At 42.7% G+C, this 16,584-nt stretch overlaps 1 protein-coding gene across 7 annotated transcripts in view; it reads left to right on the top strand.

The window, feature by feature from the left end:
- Positions 1-16,584, top strand: part of fbrsl1 (fibrosin-like 1) — a 293,286-nt gene that overhangs the window by 247,931 nt on the left and 28,771 nt on the right. For 6 of the 7 annotated variants that reach the window (XM_086112254.1, XM_086112255.1, XM_086112250.1 and 3 more), the window contains exon 7: positions 10,222-10,270. In XM_086112254.1, coding sequence (XP_085968380.1) covers positions 10,222-10,270 — 49 coding nt within the window. Of the gene's footprint in view, positions 1-461; positions 1,350-10,221; positions 10,271-16,584 lie in introns of those variants that run through there. The other variant, XM_086112253.1, reaches the window with a different exon arrangement.

Raw genomic sequence — 16,584 nt, 5'->3', positions numbered from 1 at the left:
TTTGATCAGATCTTGGTCGTACGGCGATCTTACGGTAATCCGCAAGGTGACGTGCGCAAGCAGTGTGGTGTTGAGAACATGGATAAATACCACAGCTAACTCTAAAACACAGCTTTTTCAAATCAAGAAAAGATGACAAGGGCCCATCGTCATCCTTAACGAACATATAATACTATACAATACAATACATATTTATTTATATAGCGCTTTCACAACAGCTTCAGCTGTATAAAAGTGCTTCACAGAACAGTTAACATGCGCATATGCGCTCGCAGGCATATGCACACAACCACACACACACACACACACAAACGGCCGTGATTGAATGAGTTCAAATGTATTACATGGCTGTATTGTCATGTCATTATTGACACATACTGTACATGTGGTTGTTGGTGACTGAATAAAAACTGAACTGTTCCAACCTCAAGGTTGGGAAAAAGTTATTATACTGTAGAACAATAACAAATGTGTTGCTTGATGAAGCTGTTCTGCTTCTTTTGGTGTACCTTGATTTGGATTTTGGTAAGACAAGAAAACCTTTATTCAGATTCAGAAAACTTTATTTATCCCCGTGGGGCAATTAGAGCAATTTATTGTCTCACAATACGGAAATTCGCAATAATAAATTCAATTCAATAATAAATAATTAAAAAATCCAACACACGACAGTCAGCGAAACAACATTTGTTCACAGCAACAATCAAATCCTAGAAGCAAAACGTTGACTCAGTCCTGCCAATTTCATCCTCAGTTTCTAAACGTTAAAAGGAATTTCATTCAATGTAAAAGAGGCGCTCAAGCTGAAAAGAAACCCTTCGAAGGGCAACTGAGCACTGAAGGTATTTGTAGAGGTGACTGGCTCTGCAATGGAAGTCCTGTCCCACCCCGCAGGGAGCAGCTTGGGTTACACTCACCAGAAACCGGAGGCCTGATGTCTGCATCAAAAGTAAATTCCACTTAACGTGCCACATCCCTTTCAAACATGACCTGAGGCTTTGGAGCTCTTAGACTCCTTTATATAGTACATAGTTTATTTGTGCTAGCTGGGTGCATAATGCGCCTTTGGGGGCGAGCGGTGTTAAATGAAGAGGACATTTGGCCGTGGATGCCAGTCTTATCCTGCCCCATTTCCAGTTTTCCACTCCCCCGCTTGCACTCCCTGCCCTCCCTTCTTTCCTCTACAGGACAAGTGGCTGTATTGATCCTCCTGTTTGGCGGACGTTCATGCTTGCAACTGACATATGAGCAGGAGAAATCCTGAATCCCCGCAGATTCATTCCAGCTGCTCTTGTGGTTAAAGAGGGATGATGGCTCTAAACAAGCATCAAGAGCTTCACACTGCACTGGTAAACTGTAACCTCGCTCGTGAGCCAAGTTGAAAGATCAAATGTGTGGGCGTGTGTGTGTGCGCCCACAGTGTTGCGATAAGGAGTGTCTAGGACATTGACTCAATGTTGTGCTTGTATAATTATTTTACAGTATTTGCATTATAGAGGAGGTGAATCATATTGCTCAAATTGCTGGCATGGTACAGGGAGGATCTGCTTCCTCCTAATTATTATCCTTTCATTAAAGTTGTCCATGCCCAGCCGAGAAAATACTATTTACAGGACATGACACAATTCCCTTGCAATTCCAGCTTTGGCTTTTCTTTTTCTGCAGTCTTGTACTGTAGGCAATTTGGCTGTGTGCGGATTGGGGTAAGGGAAAGGGTCACCGCATTTTTATCTCTACATTATTTAACATCCCGCTGAGTTTGTTTTCTTTGCCCTCATGGCAAATTCATCCAAGTCAAAAGCACAGAGTGATCTTAAGAAAAGAGTGGAGGAAAAGGAAAATGTAACTTACATCGCCCAAGGTGGTCTCTGACTCACCTACACATTGTTCACATGGAGTGGGAGAAAAAGAGTTGAGAGTTTCTATTGAGCACTGCTTAAGGACACCTTTCTCTTAACAAGCTGCAGTGAGAGGTGGCTTGCCTACCAAGCTTGCCTGCGGCTCTCCGCAGGGTGATTATGTCACAGTGGGCGAGTCAGTATGATGTGTATCTCACTGTTAAAAGGCAGCTCGACTGTGGCTATGGCTCCAACTAGCAATATTATCTCCTCCACAATGCTCTCTGGAGCAACAGCTCTGCTCCACTGTGAGTGCACCGAAAAAAGACGGTTTTGAAATAATTTGCCCCGTCTTGTTCTCCTGCTTCTCAGACAATAACCATCCAAAAAGACTTGTGTACTGTCTGTCATCCACACCGACAGCGGGGAGTCAAAATTTAAAAAGTAGATATGATGTGGGTATTGAGACAGTGTGACCTATGCAATCCGAGCGCAATGGTTTTGGTCATGTTGCTGTTTACCAGCCAGTCAGGACTATCTGCTATCTCAGCTGCTGCGAAGCTGGACTGGCAAGCTATCCCTGCCCCCCCCCCTCCCTATTTTTATTTTTTTTTAAATCAGAGCCATACAATCATGTCAGGTGGCTTCTTGATTTCACTGGGTGATTATTTGTGGTTTATTATTACGTGTGATTCTAAAAAGGAAGGACACGCACATTCCACAGCAAACTTTGGTATGCGAAACAGTGCAAGCCCTATAAAAATATGTAAGGTGTGGTGTCTGGTGACCTTCAGTTGCGGTCATGTCAATTTTTCCTTTTGCGGAAAGGACTTTCATTCACTACTTGGCTTTTACGCTTAAAAGACTGTGCTCATTTCCATGGCGGACTCAGATTATTTAACACCTTCGTTTGCACAGAGATTTCGTCATCATAAATGTTTTGTTTTATTTTTAAAAAGAAGAAAAAAATGTGGGGTAAATTAAATACAGATCTACAGCTATTGTCCCAATATTCATAGTCTGCCTTTGAATACAAATTTAAGCAATTGTATACCTGAATTGAAGATCAACAAATGCTTTCAAGCTGCTGCGCTAGATCTGGTGTTGGATTAATTGATTTTAATAGGTTGGGGTGCTGAAGATTATTTGTCTGTCATCTTTTTTGCCACAATTTTGTCTGTGCCTCATTGCATTATGTCACTAAATGAGATCGCTTTTGTAGCTGTTTTGACTCTGCTGGTATTAAGATGATCAGGTTCACTTTACAGGACAGTGGGAGTATGCTGGCCTACAGTAGATAAATATAAAGGACTCTTCATTATGCGAATAAGATGTTGCAAATTGTTGTCCTGCTTGTCCTGTTTTTGTTTGCCATGTACAGGTATGGTAAACATGAACAAGAATGGCCTGCATAAAACTTGTAAAAGAGATGGATAAATGATGTCAATGTAGGATTAAGACTGACAGTATCAGTACCCCATGGAGCAGTGATCTGATTTTCATGATTATATTTGTGTCTTCTGATTTCACTTTTTTCATGACACCATAAAATAAAAATCATATTTGTCTGCCCAAAATATTCAGTCATTCCTTCATTTTCCGATCCGCCTATCCTCACAAGTTTCGCGGTGGGTGCTGGAGCCTATCCCAGCTGTCTTCGGGCAGTAGGCAGGGGACACCCCGAATTGGTTGCCAGCCAATCGCAGGGCACACAGAGACGAACAACCATCCGCGCTCACACTCACACCTAGGGACAATTTAGAATGTTCAATCAGCCTGCCATGCATGTTTTTGGAATGTGGCAGTACCCGGAGAAAACCCACGCAGGCCCAGGGAGAACATGCAAACTCCACACTGTGAGGTCGATGCGCTAACCACTGGATCACCGGGCCGCCTGCCCAAAATATTTCCTTAACATTTTTAAATTAATTTCAAAGTCTGGAAATAATGTTGTCATAAATCCCCTTGCCTGTGACAGGAAGCACTCATTCAATTTAGATGCTGTGCCCTCCTCTTTTTATGTAGCACACTTGACTGCATGCAGACGCGCTTGCAGGTAGTTTCCCCTTGTCGGGATCCTCTTCGGTGAAATAGACCTTGTCTTATTTCCTTCATTTCTTATCTGGTTAGTGCTGGCTGTGGGCCTTCTGCAATGCTGATTTGTGACCCTCGCTGTCCCCGGCGCAGCGAGATGAAACAGGCCTCTGTGTTCCCCCGATAGATCACTAATTTGTATACAAAACTGACAGATATCCTTGATAAGTGCTAGCAACTGCCACGCATCTCAGGAAGAGAGGGAGGTAAGCAAGACGCTGTTTAGTATTAAAAAAAAAAACTCAAGCCCTGCCCCCTCACTTCCAGCTTCTTTCACACCATTCATTCTGTCTGTTGCTAGGGCAAAAGCAAAGGTTATTTGTCCACTCTGGCCCTCTGCTGTTCTATACACACTATTTAATTTGTGGCTATAAAAATGCCACCTTTAGCTAAGCGTCAAAAGGTTTGTGTGTGCAGTGGAAAACCGGTCTATTGTCCACGATCACTTTGGAATTCATGATCATCTTATTGATGCTACTCTTGAGCCGACGAACCACTGGTTGAAAGTTGCGTGGGAGATTTCTCATCTTTTTTGCTCTTCGTGTTGGGCATCTGAACATACCTACTGGGGGGGGTTGCCGTCATGCTGACCCACACCTGCTCTTACACACAAGGAACCGTGACAGAATCGCCAATGTTGGGTTGAAATTGGATTTTCTTGCTGCTCTTCCCCGAGAATGCAAAAAACTTCTGCAGTATCTAATAAACAACCACTTTGGAGGTCATTCAGATTTCTGGAACAGTGAAGAGGACAAATGCAAGGGAGATCAGTAATTTGGTTTCTTCTGTTGCTGCCGCGGAGGCGGACGCTTACTTTGCATGGCTGATGGGATGTTTCTGCCAAAGAAGCATTAGTGGATGTCTGGGGTTAAAGGGTGACTGGAGTTGCGTGCTGTGAAAAGTGTTTCTTGAAGCACTGAGCTACTACCTACAAGAACACAGAAAATCTGCTAGTTTTACTGATACAGTGTGTGCTTTTAGGATATCAGTGGTTAGAACTGTGATGAACAGATATGCTGAATATACTTGTATATACATGAAAACACACTCAATTCAGAGTAACACATTTAATTACGGTAAGTTTACGTTAAGTGTATATATGTGCAGGGGCTTTTCATAAATGAGAATTTATGAGAAGGTTCCCATTTTGATGCCATTATCCATACTGCACGACAACGGTGCAGTGCAATACATGTATGGACAAAATCTTAAATTCCCAAGGAGGCCATTGTACATGATAAAATTATATAACCCAAAATTGTATGAAACAAATGGCAGTTTTTGCTCTCAAAAAACATGTCAAACAAACACCTTGAAATGAGTGCCGCACATGGTTGACTCGTGAGCATGTCCGCCTTACGGATGCATGGTTTGATTCTGGCTCCGGCCTTCCGGTGTGGAGTGTGCACGTTCTCCCTGTACTGTGAGTCCAGGCACTGCGATATGCAATGTACAGTAAGTAATCCCTCGTTTATCGCAGTTAATGGGGACCAAAACCACCCGCGATAAACGAAAATCCGCGAAGTAGCGACCAATAAACATATACAGGTAAAATATTATATATATACATATATATATGAGGGCGGCCCGGTAGTCCAGTGGTTAGCACGTCGGCTTCACGGTGCAGAGGTACCGGGTTCGATTCCAGCTTCGGCCCCCCTGTGTGGAGTTTGCATGTTCTCCCCGGGCCTGCGTGGGTTTTCTCCGGGTGCTCCGGTTTCCTCCCACATTCCAAAAACATGCGTGGCAGGTTGATTGGACGCTCTAAATTGTCCCTAGGTGTGAGTGTGGGCGTGGATGGTTGTTCGTCTCTGTGTGCCCTGCGATTGGCTGGCAACCGATTCAGGGTGTCCCCCGCCTACTGCCCGAAGACGGCTGGGATAGGCTCCAGCACCCCCCGCGACCCTAGTGAGGATCAAGCGGTTCGGAAAATGGATGGATATATATTTTCTTTAAGTCCGCAAACGGTCCGCGAGAAGCTGCAAAACAAAAGCGAGTCACATAGAGCAACATATACAGTACTGTACTCCATGTATATGGATTTTTTTTTTTTTTATAAATATGTTTGAAAAAAAACGCGATGCACTGAAGCCACGATAAACGAACCGCGAAATAGCGAGGGATCACTGTATTGTTATGCCACACAGACGTCATTACTGATTTGCGACGGAAAGAAGAGTTAATCGGCAGAATTCGAGCAAGCAAATAAACGGTTACTAGGAATTCAATTATTGTGAAGCGGGTCTCAAAAACAACAGGCTTTTGTTTCCCATCCTTGACACTGTACAGTTTTTAACAGGCATTCTAAAAAAGCATATTTTGAAATCATGTGATTGATTGAGTTGCAAGATTTTATGCGTGCGTATGTGTATGTGTGTGTGTGTGTTTGCCTTTGCAAGTGCACGAGTGCAATGTGTAGTTGATTCGCCTGTGTCTTTTCCTTTAAATTAAGTGGAAGGTCTAAAGTTGAACAACCCATTCGGCTTTGGACCAGTCTGTGGACTACTGGTTGACTGCGATTGACACTGGGTGACTCCAGTGTATACCCTTTTGTTGTTGTTTTTTGACAGTGAGTGTTTAATCAGTATACATACCTTATTTGATCAAACTGTTAAAATTAGCCACTTGCCACACTACTCGACGTCAAGTACAAAAGCATCTGTCAAATGAGTAAATGTAAATATAGTCACTGTCGGCCTGGGATCTCTGAGTCCAGTCCACGGGAGCTCCTATCCAGACCATTTTAGATGTTTCGCCTCACTCCAACACGTATGATTCAAATGAGGGATCCTTAACAGGCTTGCTCAGAGCTTGCTGATGAGCTGATCATCTAAATCAGCTGTGTTGGAGCAGGGAGACCGAAAACAAGCTGGATAGGGGCTCCCGAGGACCGGACTTAGAAACCCCTTCTGTTGGCATTCGCAAACGGCAAAACCTTCAAACACGTTTCTTGGTTTTTGCATGCCAGCTGTGGCTATAACCCTGCCAGTCTGTTTGTTAAAATGTTGTCCTGAAAGAGGGAGGGCAAAAGAGACATGGATTTATTTAGTCCTGGCTTCCGGATTTCTTCTTTTTTGGCAATGACTTTCTCAGCTCCGATATATGCAATGCATGCAAGTTAGATGGAAATCCGCACTATCATCCAATATCAAGCTAGATGGGTGGGGGGTGGGTATAGAGAAATAAGTATCAGCAGTCTTTACGGAAATGGGGTTAATTGAATCTGGGCAATTGCTGACCTTCGTGTCTTGCAGAAATCACAAGCTTAACTGATCGATGCTTTTCATAAATTCATGCCGTGAAGGTCATTCAAGTGGTTATACCGCTCTCCCTCAATGTCTGCATCGCCTCGCTCACTCGGCTCTCTGTGCAATAATTCTACATAGGAACGGTTTAATACTTCCAAAAGCAATTAGGCATGTGTCAGATTGTCTAAATTGATTACCCTCCAACGTGATTCAGTACAAGTTAGCGAGTCTTTTTTTCCCCCACTTGCTGCTTGTCAGCAGATACGCTCTCAGCTAGTAAAATTTAACCTCTGCATCTCTGCTATTATCACGACATTTATGCCATCAATAAGTCAGGTGTACTCTGGGAAGTTGGGGGATTTTTAGAACCAAGCAGCAGTCGAATATGGCAATCCCTAAATCTTGGAATTGTAGTTTAGCATGTGGCACTTTGACGCGTTAGCACTCTGATGGTGGGTTTTCTGGCCCAGTTCTCTTGCTGCTGCCCCCCCCCCCTTTTTCCTTTCACGCCTGCTGAGGAAACAGCACAGCTGCTGAGAGCTGGGCCCCGGCTGGGCCCTATGACCTCCTTCTTGCTTTTTTGCTCCCTTCCCTGGGCTTCATCCCTTTTTCCCCCCTCTCCAGCAGTCTCTTTCCTCAGGGAGCTCTTGTGTGGCTCAGAGGAAGCTGAATCATAAAGCACGGCTAATGAATAGAATGGGGAAGGAAAGCTGAAGCCTGCTGACGGCCCTCTGGAGAGGAGGCCAGACCCCTGAAGCCCCAGGCTTAAATAGCAGACGGCCCACAAAAAGGTCAGGCTTCCCGCAGCCAACTCCAAAGACTTTTGGCTCCCAGGCAATGTGGCTTAAATATTCCCCATTAGTGTTTTGAAATGGTTAAATTACAAAGTTTCCTCAGAAAAAAACCTGGGCTATTTTTGTCTCTCTCTCTCTTTTTCTTGTTTTTTTTTTTTTTGTGTGTGAATCCAGCATCTCAATCTTCCATTTTCCCCAAGCCCCTGTGTTTTTCATGGCAACAAAGACAGTGAGAAGAATTTGTTCTACATTAACCCCGTTCACCACAACCGCAAGCCGCTCTAATTATCGGGTTGTTGAAAAAGTCAACTTGACATACAAGAACGTTTTCCAAAAAGAGCAGCAGGCAAAATGAGACTGTGTTTTGACATGCCTTTTTAAAAACACTTATAGAGCTGACCTTGTAATTGTGAAACATACAACTGACTCATGCCGTCCTGGCAGGTTCAAAGCAAAGTCGTAAAGCCAAAGTGGTGGCTGATGATGATGTTTAGAATCCATTTTGAATTCAAAACAAGTAACTGCAAGTTCAACGCACAGTAAGGTTAACTTCTCACAGTTATTTGTCATGTCTGCTGTGTTCCCAAGATAGCCGCTGCAGTCAAAACACTTGTTTCAACTGCTCTTGTCAATTATGGCATTCCTTTCCCTGTCTGTTTTTTCCTAACCACACGCCACACTTAGCCTGTCTCTTAGCCAGCTTATTTGTCCGTTTGACAAGCTTCATTCCAATCGGAGCCCATGTCTTTCCTGCCAGGACCCTCTGGGGCCGTGATTCAGAGCTGAAGTTGTGCCACTTTAGTGCTGATGCTCAGCACTGGAGTGTTTAATGTCGTCCAAAGCTAACAAAGAGCTTATGTTGTAACCTGGCACCCTGGTTGCGGAAGAATGAAAGTGGGCAACGTGTAACATTGTTTTCTGCTCAGTGGTCTTGGACTGCAGCGAGAAACGGGATTTACTCTCAATTTTTGGAGATTCTCCTCAAACCATGAACATTTAAATTGTCATTGTTGCCATGTTAGCATGACACTGAAAAAAAAAACATGCTTTTGTTTCGTTTTCCCTTTTCACATTTGCATTAAATTTGGCTTTTTGACTAATTATGGCAGGAATTTTAACAAGAAACTGTGCGGTCGCCCTCTGTCAACGTTTCCCATCAGATGGAGCAAAACAAAGTGTTGCTTTCACACAGCTTTATTTTGGGTACTTTTGTGGTTAGCGCTGAGACAAAACACATACAGAGACAAACATTGTGGAGAAGTGCAACACAAGTGGCCGTGTAGGAGAAATCGGGAATTGTTGGAGAGAAGAGGACGCCCTCAAAACACTTGTGAAAAGCTAACAGGGATGCCAAGGACAGCCATCTGTGTTTACAAAATTATTTGCTTCCCCTCTCTGTGTCTGTCCCTCTCGTACTCTGATTCACTGTTCATTTATTACATATGTTCCCTTTGTACTCTGCAAAATACAAGCACAGCAGTTGAGGACACTTGCAACCGATGAGTGGACCATATGCTCCCTTTTACATATGCAGCCTTTTACATTTCTGCAGCCCTCATGAGAGGAGTTAAAAGTGTGGAAACGTGGATTTAAAACAAAGCCAACAAATATGCTGAACACTTAAGCCGAATTAATTGTTTGACTACTATTGGGTTGAAATGGCGCGGCGGATCGGCTTTCGAGGCACGGGACCTTTTATGAAACGATGCTGTCCATTGTCGTCATGAAAGCAAAATTGCTTTCACTATTCAGTCAGAGTCAGATGATTTCAGTATTTTTGACACCACGTGCATTTGACTCGCTAAAGTTATGTTAACAGGTTGCCTGATCAGATGAAGTCTGGGATTTTGCGTTTGCTATTGGATTGCATGATCCTTGAATTGAATGGTGTTCTCCTGCATAGACGACGAGCGCGTTTGCAGAAAGAAAGATTTTTGAGCATCTTCCTGCATTTACACGAAGATGATGCAGAACAGCCGCCTTTCTGTCGATGGTGTTACTTATTTTTCAGGTGGCTCAACAGTGCCACCTAATGTTACTTCACTAAAAGCAAGTCAGGGATCATCAGGTACACAGGGAGTGTTCTTTGGTAAATTCAGAGCACTTCAACCATATTTGTGACTGAATAAACCTCAAGATTAGGGTTTTGATGAATAACATAATTATCTAAGAGAGGGTTGACTGAAGTTTGCCACTGATTCAGCTGAATAAACTAATCTGCTAAAGCACTGCCTCTTTGTCTTGCAGGTGTCTGACGTAGGATCACAGAAGCTCCTTTCTCCTACCACACCCAAAGGTAAGAGGGCACTTCATTGTCTGTTCTCCCTACAGGGTTTACGTCACATTCTAAATCATGTAAATCCTACTCCCCTACGGAATCACGCAGCTAACATTCAGATTTCAATCCGAGCAGACATAAACAGAGCTGAGCACATGCAAATGTGTGCGTCTTTTGCCAGGGTGAAAAGTGGTGTTTCCTTGCTGACACTGCCAGAGGCTTAGCCCTCTTACATATTGGTTCATTAGAGGGGATTTAGAGCCTCTCTGCCACATGCTCCCTCAAATGGGAGCTTCCCCTCAGGCAATACAAGCTCTCCGACAGCAGGCCTGAGCCATAATGGATGCCAAAGGAAAAGAGAGAGCTCTTTGTCAGACGCTTGGTCGGCGTGTATTTGCCAATATGTGTTGTGCTGTTGCAGCGTGAGACATACAAAAATCATTCACAAGCATCAGGTTTTGAATGAGGGGTTGTTAAATTGTCAAGTTGGAGATGAGGGGAGGTCGAGGAAGGCGAGATAGGAACAGACTTCTGCCGCGTGGCCACATGTAACATGGTTGCACTTGAGTGTATATTTTCTGCTGAGAATTGCACGCACACATGCAAACACAAAACCATTGTCTTTCACACACACTCTGCCATTGTCAGCCTGAAAAAGAAGAAATCCTTGGTTCTCGTGAATGTGCACTAAAGGTTGGATTAGAACACTAACATTATGTCTATGCTATCCAATCAGTCGCTTGCGATTGTCTTTCACATCATCATGTTTGGATGTGGAGCAAATAATTAGAAACAGTGGTCCGAAAGGATGAGGTTGGAAAGTAACTGGCTTTTTGATCAGTACATTTGATGACTAGGGAACACATTTTCATAACCTATCGAGACAGTATCTGCTTCTAATGTTATTGTTCCTAGCTGTAAATGGCCATATTTGTTTTTGGCCTTGGAATTGTTTTTCATGTGCATGTTACACAGAGCAACCCGCATGCTATTTTCCTCTTGTTCAAAATGCCGTGTATGTGTCCCCTTACTGGCTTTAAACACAGTCCTGTGGGTCCACTGAAACTCATGTTTTCTCCTGGTTGGTAGACTCTCGGGCAGATACACACAAACACGGCATAGAGTACATGCATTTTTAATGCTATGATGTTTATCTAACAGTTTCCAAGGTAATGATTTACCCTGCTTTGCTTGCTTCTCACAGTTGTACTCCTTTGTGAACTTTATTTGGGTTCCCAGCGGTATGTGCAAACACGAAATGTTCACAAGTAAACAGTCTGCTTGGGTAATGAGACAGTTCAAGTTGAATAGAAGAGCGCAAGACCAACATTGTCATCAGTGGCTGTAAAACACTGTAATGATGTTCACAGATCCTGGTTTTGGGGGAAAACCCAGACATCGTCGCCTTCTGTCTGTCCAACAGTATTTACCGGTACTCTTTATCATTTCTGCTATTTCCATTTCAGGAAGATGGTATATTTAAGTAAAAGAACATATAGGGCTATACTTATTGCATCGCCTGTTAGAGTTGACTGTTTTCAACAGCTTCAAGGTGAATGAGAAGCTAAATGTGCTTGAGAGCAAGATGAGGGCTCCCCTGCAGCAGACACATATGCACTTCACTTTAAGGCCAAACATTTCACAAGGCTGCGCTTCTGGAACTCATGGGAAGTTATCACCTACCTTACAGTGGCCAAAAATGTGCAAGACATTTTTTGTGTCTGTGTTGAATTTGTATGTGCTTTGGCGCTTGAAATTAAAAGAGGAGCAGAGTTAAAGCATTTATTCATGAGCAGCAAACTGATTCACATTAAAGGATAACATCAGCAATGATGTTATTGCTAGCACGTAAGTGTGATTGTACATGTTACATAGGTTATACCGCACGGTCACAACAACAGTAAAGGCGAGGGCATCTTGGGATAGCGGGGAAGAAAGATTGGTAGAAAACTTATCTCTGAAGTGGATTTGTGCCCTTGTAATCCTGATTAATTTTGACCCGTCGTGCTCATTTTAAACAGAGCATTACAGTAAGCGTGAACACAGCAAGCTCCGGAGTGAAACCAGGAGCTTAGCGGCTTTGGGAGGCTTAACTGCAGATGGCATTTTAAGCCGGACTTAATAAATTGTTTCCATTAAACTTACCGGCCCACACATACTGGATTAGAAGAATGGAACAAAGGCGAGAGAGGCGAGGGAAATGCACACAAATGCCATCATGCACAATCTGACTCTCTCCTGACATCTTCCAGAGGCCACGTGACAGTTGAAAACTGGGTAACTGCTGTGTACGAGGACTCATTTTAGATCTCACGTTTTGTCAGTGACGACAGATGCCCTTTTGCTAAACTGACCAAACAAACCAAAAACATCCAGAAAGCTTCCAACATGGCAGTGCGTGCGTGTGCGTGTGCGTGTGTGTGTGTGTGTGTGTGTGTGTGTGTGTAAAATGAAATGCAATTTTCACCGTCTGGATTGTGAATGGCAGAGAAGGGGTAGTGGATAGTCGAAAGGGAGCAGCAAGGTCAGGTGCAAAGGGATTGAGGGCAACTCAGGCATATTGAAGTAGATGAGAGAGCAGGTTTGTATTCGTTGGGGCAGCTCTCCCCGTGTAATGTATCACTAACCTCGGCGGTCATGGTTCACCTTTTGCAGCCTCTCATCTATTAAAGACTGAATGGAGGCTGATCTTTTGACCAACTAGTCAGTTTTTATTTTGCCAGCATACAGTTAGAATAGAGCGGAGGTCGATGGAAAGTGAATGATGGGGAAGATTACTTCAGGGCAGACATGTTGGCAAAAAGCAAAACCAGCAAAGTGGTTTAACACAGACCCACTCTGCTGCTGACTGAGAACTGGCAAGAAATTATCAGGAAGAGGCCATCACTAATTTCCGCTCCAAAGAAGGCACTCTATAGCAGGGGTCTCAATGATCAGGATCGTTGTCAGGCTCCTGCAGAGCTTACTGATGAGATGATCATTAGAATTAGGTGCGTTGCAATCGGTAGAGATGGAAAACAAAGTTTGAGACCCTTCCTCTACACAGTGGAACCTGTCGTTATGGATTTAATTGGTTCCGTGAGCTCATTTGTACCTTGAAATGATCATAAATCTAGGTCATATTTTCAATTGAAATAAATAGAAATGCAATTAGTCCATTGCAGCCCCAAAAGAAAGTTTTGGGTTGTTTTTTTTACCAGTTTGTGGTTAAAAAAAAAGGAAAAAAAAGAAATATGATACAATGTCGGAACAACTGGAAATACACATACACACAATAAAGAATTAAAACACTTAAAAAAAACATGATATTTATTGCTCATTAACTTTACCAGAGTTGGAGGAAACGGGGTAGAGGATTGCAGCTCCTAATTGAAGAAGCCTTCTTCCATAAAATATGTGGATAAAATCTGATTCAAGTAGTTCTTATTATCTCTGTTTCTTTTCAAATTCATGAGCTCATTTTTGCATACCGATTCAAGTAAACTTGTCTTTTTCTGTTCAAAATCATTAAGTGGGATATCACATTGTGAAAAGATTAATTTGATAATAATCTCTTTTGATCTTTTTTTTGATTGCCTCGCTCATGCTATCACCAGCGAGTGCTTTCTCATTTGTCTGTGAAAGCGCTATACAAATAAAGATATATTGTATTGCATTCAAATCGGGCGGCCCGGTAGTCCAGTGGTTAGCACATCGACTTCACAGTGCAGAGGTACCGGGTTCAATTCCAGCTCCGGCCTCACTGTGTGGAGTTTGCATGTTCTCCCTGGGCCTGCGTGGGTTTTCTCCGGGTACTCCGGTTTCCTCCCACATTCCAAAATCATGCGTGGCAGGCGGATTGAACTCTCTAAAATTGTCCCTAGGTGTGATTGTGAGCGTGGATGGTTGTTTGTCTCTGTGTGCTCTGCGATTGGCTAGCAACCGATTCAGGGTGTCCCCCGCCTACTGCCCGAAGACAGCTGGGATAGGCTCCAGCACCCCCCGCGACCCTAGTGAGGATCAAGCGGTTCGGAAAATGGATGGATGGATGGATGGATGCATTCAAATCAAAACAACACATGCGTAGCCCGGTTACAAAATGGAGAAGTGCACCACATACCAGAGTGGCTTTGGAAAGCCACTGGACTTTAGGTCAAGCCACAACAGCTTAAAGGTCTAGAACTGTCCTTCAGAAAAATTGTATCGCAGTAAAGGGCTGCCGGTTTTACTGCAGATCCTCCTTGAAAAGGTTTTATTTGACACATTAACAATAATGTCTAACCGACCTCCTCAAGTGGACTCAACACTTGAATGGCTGCATTTTGCCAAAACGCACTTTAAATCTCCCTCATTGCATTTGGGAAAATGTGTCATGGTCCGATTAAAACAGGGTTGAACATTTTGGCCATAATACCAAAATTATTTTGTTTGTGTGGCACAAACACAACACTGCTCGTCGCCAAAAGAACAATTCTCAATTCAAGCACATCCCTGGTTACAAGAGGGTTTGCACACTTGCACAACCGTCTTCTCAGAAGAGATGCGCTAACTTGTGTTCATTTTGAAATCCTGCCTCCCTGAAAGAGGTAGCGAGGCTAACTCTCTTTACCGGACCACAAAAAACAATTTGAAAAATTACGTCATGCATAATACACGTTCTGCTGTATTAATTGTTGCTCCAAAACATAATCATTTAGGAAGGCTAATATGGAACTGATATTAATGCTGGCCTTATTGATAGCATTATGAACATTGTGCACCCATCCCTTTCAAGGATATCAAAATTAATAGATGGATTCATGGCACAGATAAAACATTAAAAAATATATTCACATTGAATTCTTAATGACCAAAAAAGAATGATTATTTAAAGAAAGACGCCCGTATGTATTTGTCTCAAATTGCGATAAATTCAGTGGCAGAAGGTCAAAGGACCCAAAACCAGTAATCTGTGTCTCATCTCCACATAAGAGGACGCTCTTTTCAAAAACAAACCGGAATTTTTTTCAAACAAAGCACTTTTATATTGGCTTCGGAAGTTCTTGTTGTCAAGCTTTCCCTGTGTGCAATGTGTTGGCCCATTCTCAAGGGTCTACCTTGTGCACGGACCTAATGTGCATGAATTATTAACTTAAACCCCGCTCAGTGTTCTAATAATGGATTGAGCCATGACTTCAGTCAGGTCAGTCTATTTCAGTGTCTGTTAGGTGTTACATGTCAGGATACTTGACACCTGTCACTTAGTCCTATCAGTCCCCGTCATCCATCGCAGCAAGCCGGTGGACTGCGATCAGCCATTGTGACTGAGAGAGGGGGGTGACAAAACGAGAAATGATTCGGCTTCTTTAGGCGGCGCTGCGTTTCTCGATTGAAAATGGATTCACATTTAGCTTTGGGGAAGGCGCATTTACACAATCACAATTAGGCCATGAACGTCTTTTAGGTTAACTTGTAAAGCTTGTGACCTGTGTGAGGGAGCTCATTGAGCCGCATTGCTACAAATCAAATTAATCAATAAGAGTTTTGAAATTGTGTAATCGTTTACAGACTATGTTTGACTTGTTTCAAATTTCAGCCTCTATTTCCACTTTCTCTTGTCCTCCAGATTATCTTTGTGTGTAATCAAAATAAGACATTTGTTAGGGAAAAAGAGGTACCACTTTTTTTTCAGACCAATATCACAAATACTTTTGATTCATAAAAATGTCTATTATACCAACGACAGATCAATTTAAAGAAAGACTATTCATTTTGTTCTGACAAAAGGCAGACCAGTAAATCTGCAGTACACAATTTAAGTCCAACATTAAACATAAACAACTTCCTCTGAATTCGTTATAAATACAAAAAAAAAAATGCAGATGTAGCGACTTCAAATATTTTCATAACATAAATGCACAGAACGTTGGCAGTTCATGCATGAAGATTTGCAAAAATGCCAAATTTGAAAGTTATTATTTGAAATATATTTTTTTCAATGTGAACATGTTTTTTGTTTTGTTTTTTTTGCTACATGTTTGAACTTTGATTTAAATACTGTGTTGGGACACACTATCAGTGGCAAAACTAAGAATTCATCATGTGAATTCGTCTGGGTTCTAAAACATAATAGAGGGCATCTTCTGCGCCATTGTTTTTACATCATGCCCATCTTTGTATTTGCAGTAACATTTCCATGCTGCTTAAATCCATTCATCCACAGACGTTGGTGTTAGTGCCACACCATTGTGACTGAGGAAAGAAAAGACTTCCTGTAAACAAGGAAGTGCCCATCTGCTAAAATGAACTGAACACTGCTTCTTGTGGTGGATAAATCGGAGAATTGAGAAAGGATATCTCTCTCCACATCACCT

Source organism: Hippocampus guttulatus, chromosome 5 (genome assembly GCF_054856545.1).
Source record: "Hippocampus guttulatus isolate MCC_2025c chromosome 5, RoL_Hgut_1.0, whole genome shotgun sequence".
Taxonomy (NCBI): Eukaryota; Metazoa; Chordata; class Actinopteri; order Syngnathiformes; family Syngnathidae; genus Hippocampus; species Hippocampus guttulatus.
The sequence above is the reverse complement of the archived record's forward strand: the minus strand, read 5'-3'. Positions and strand labels throughout refer to the sequence as shown.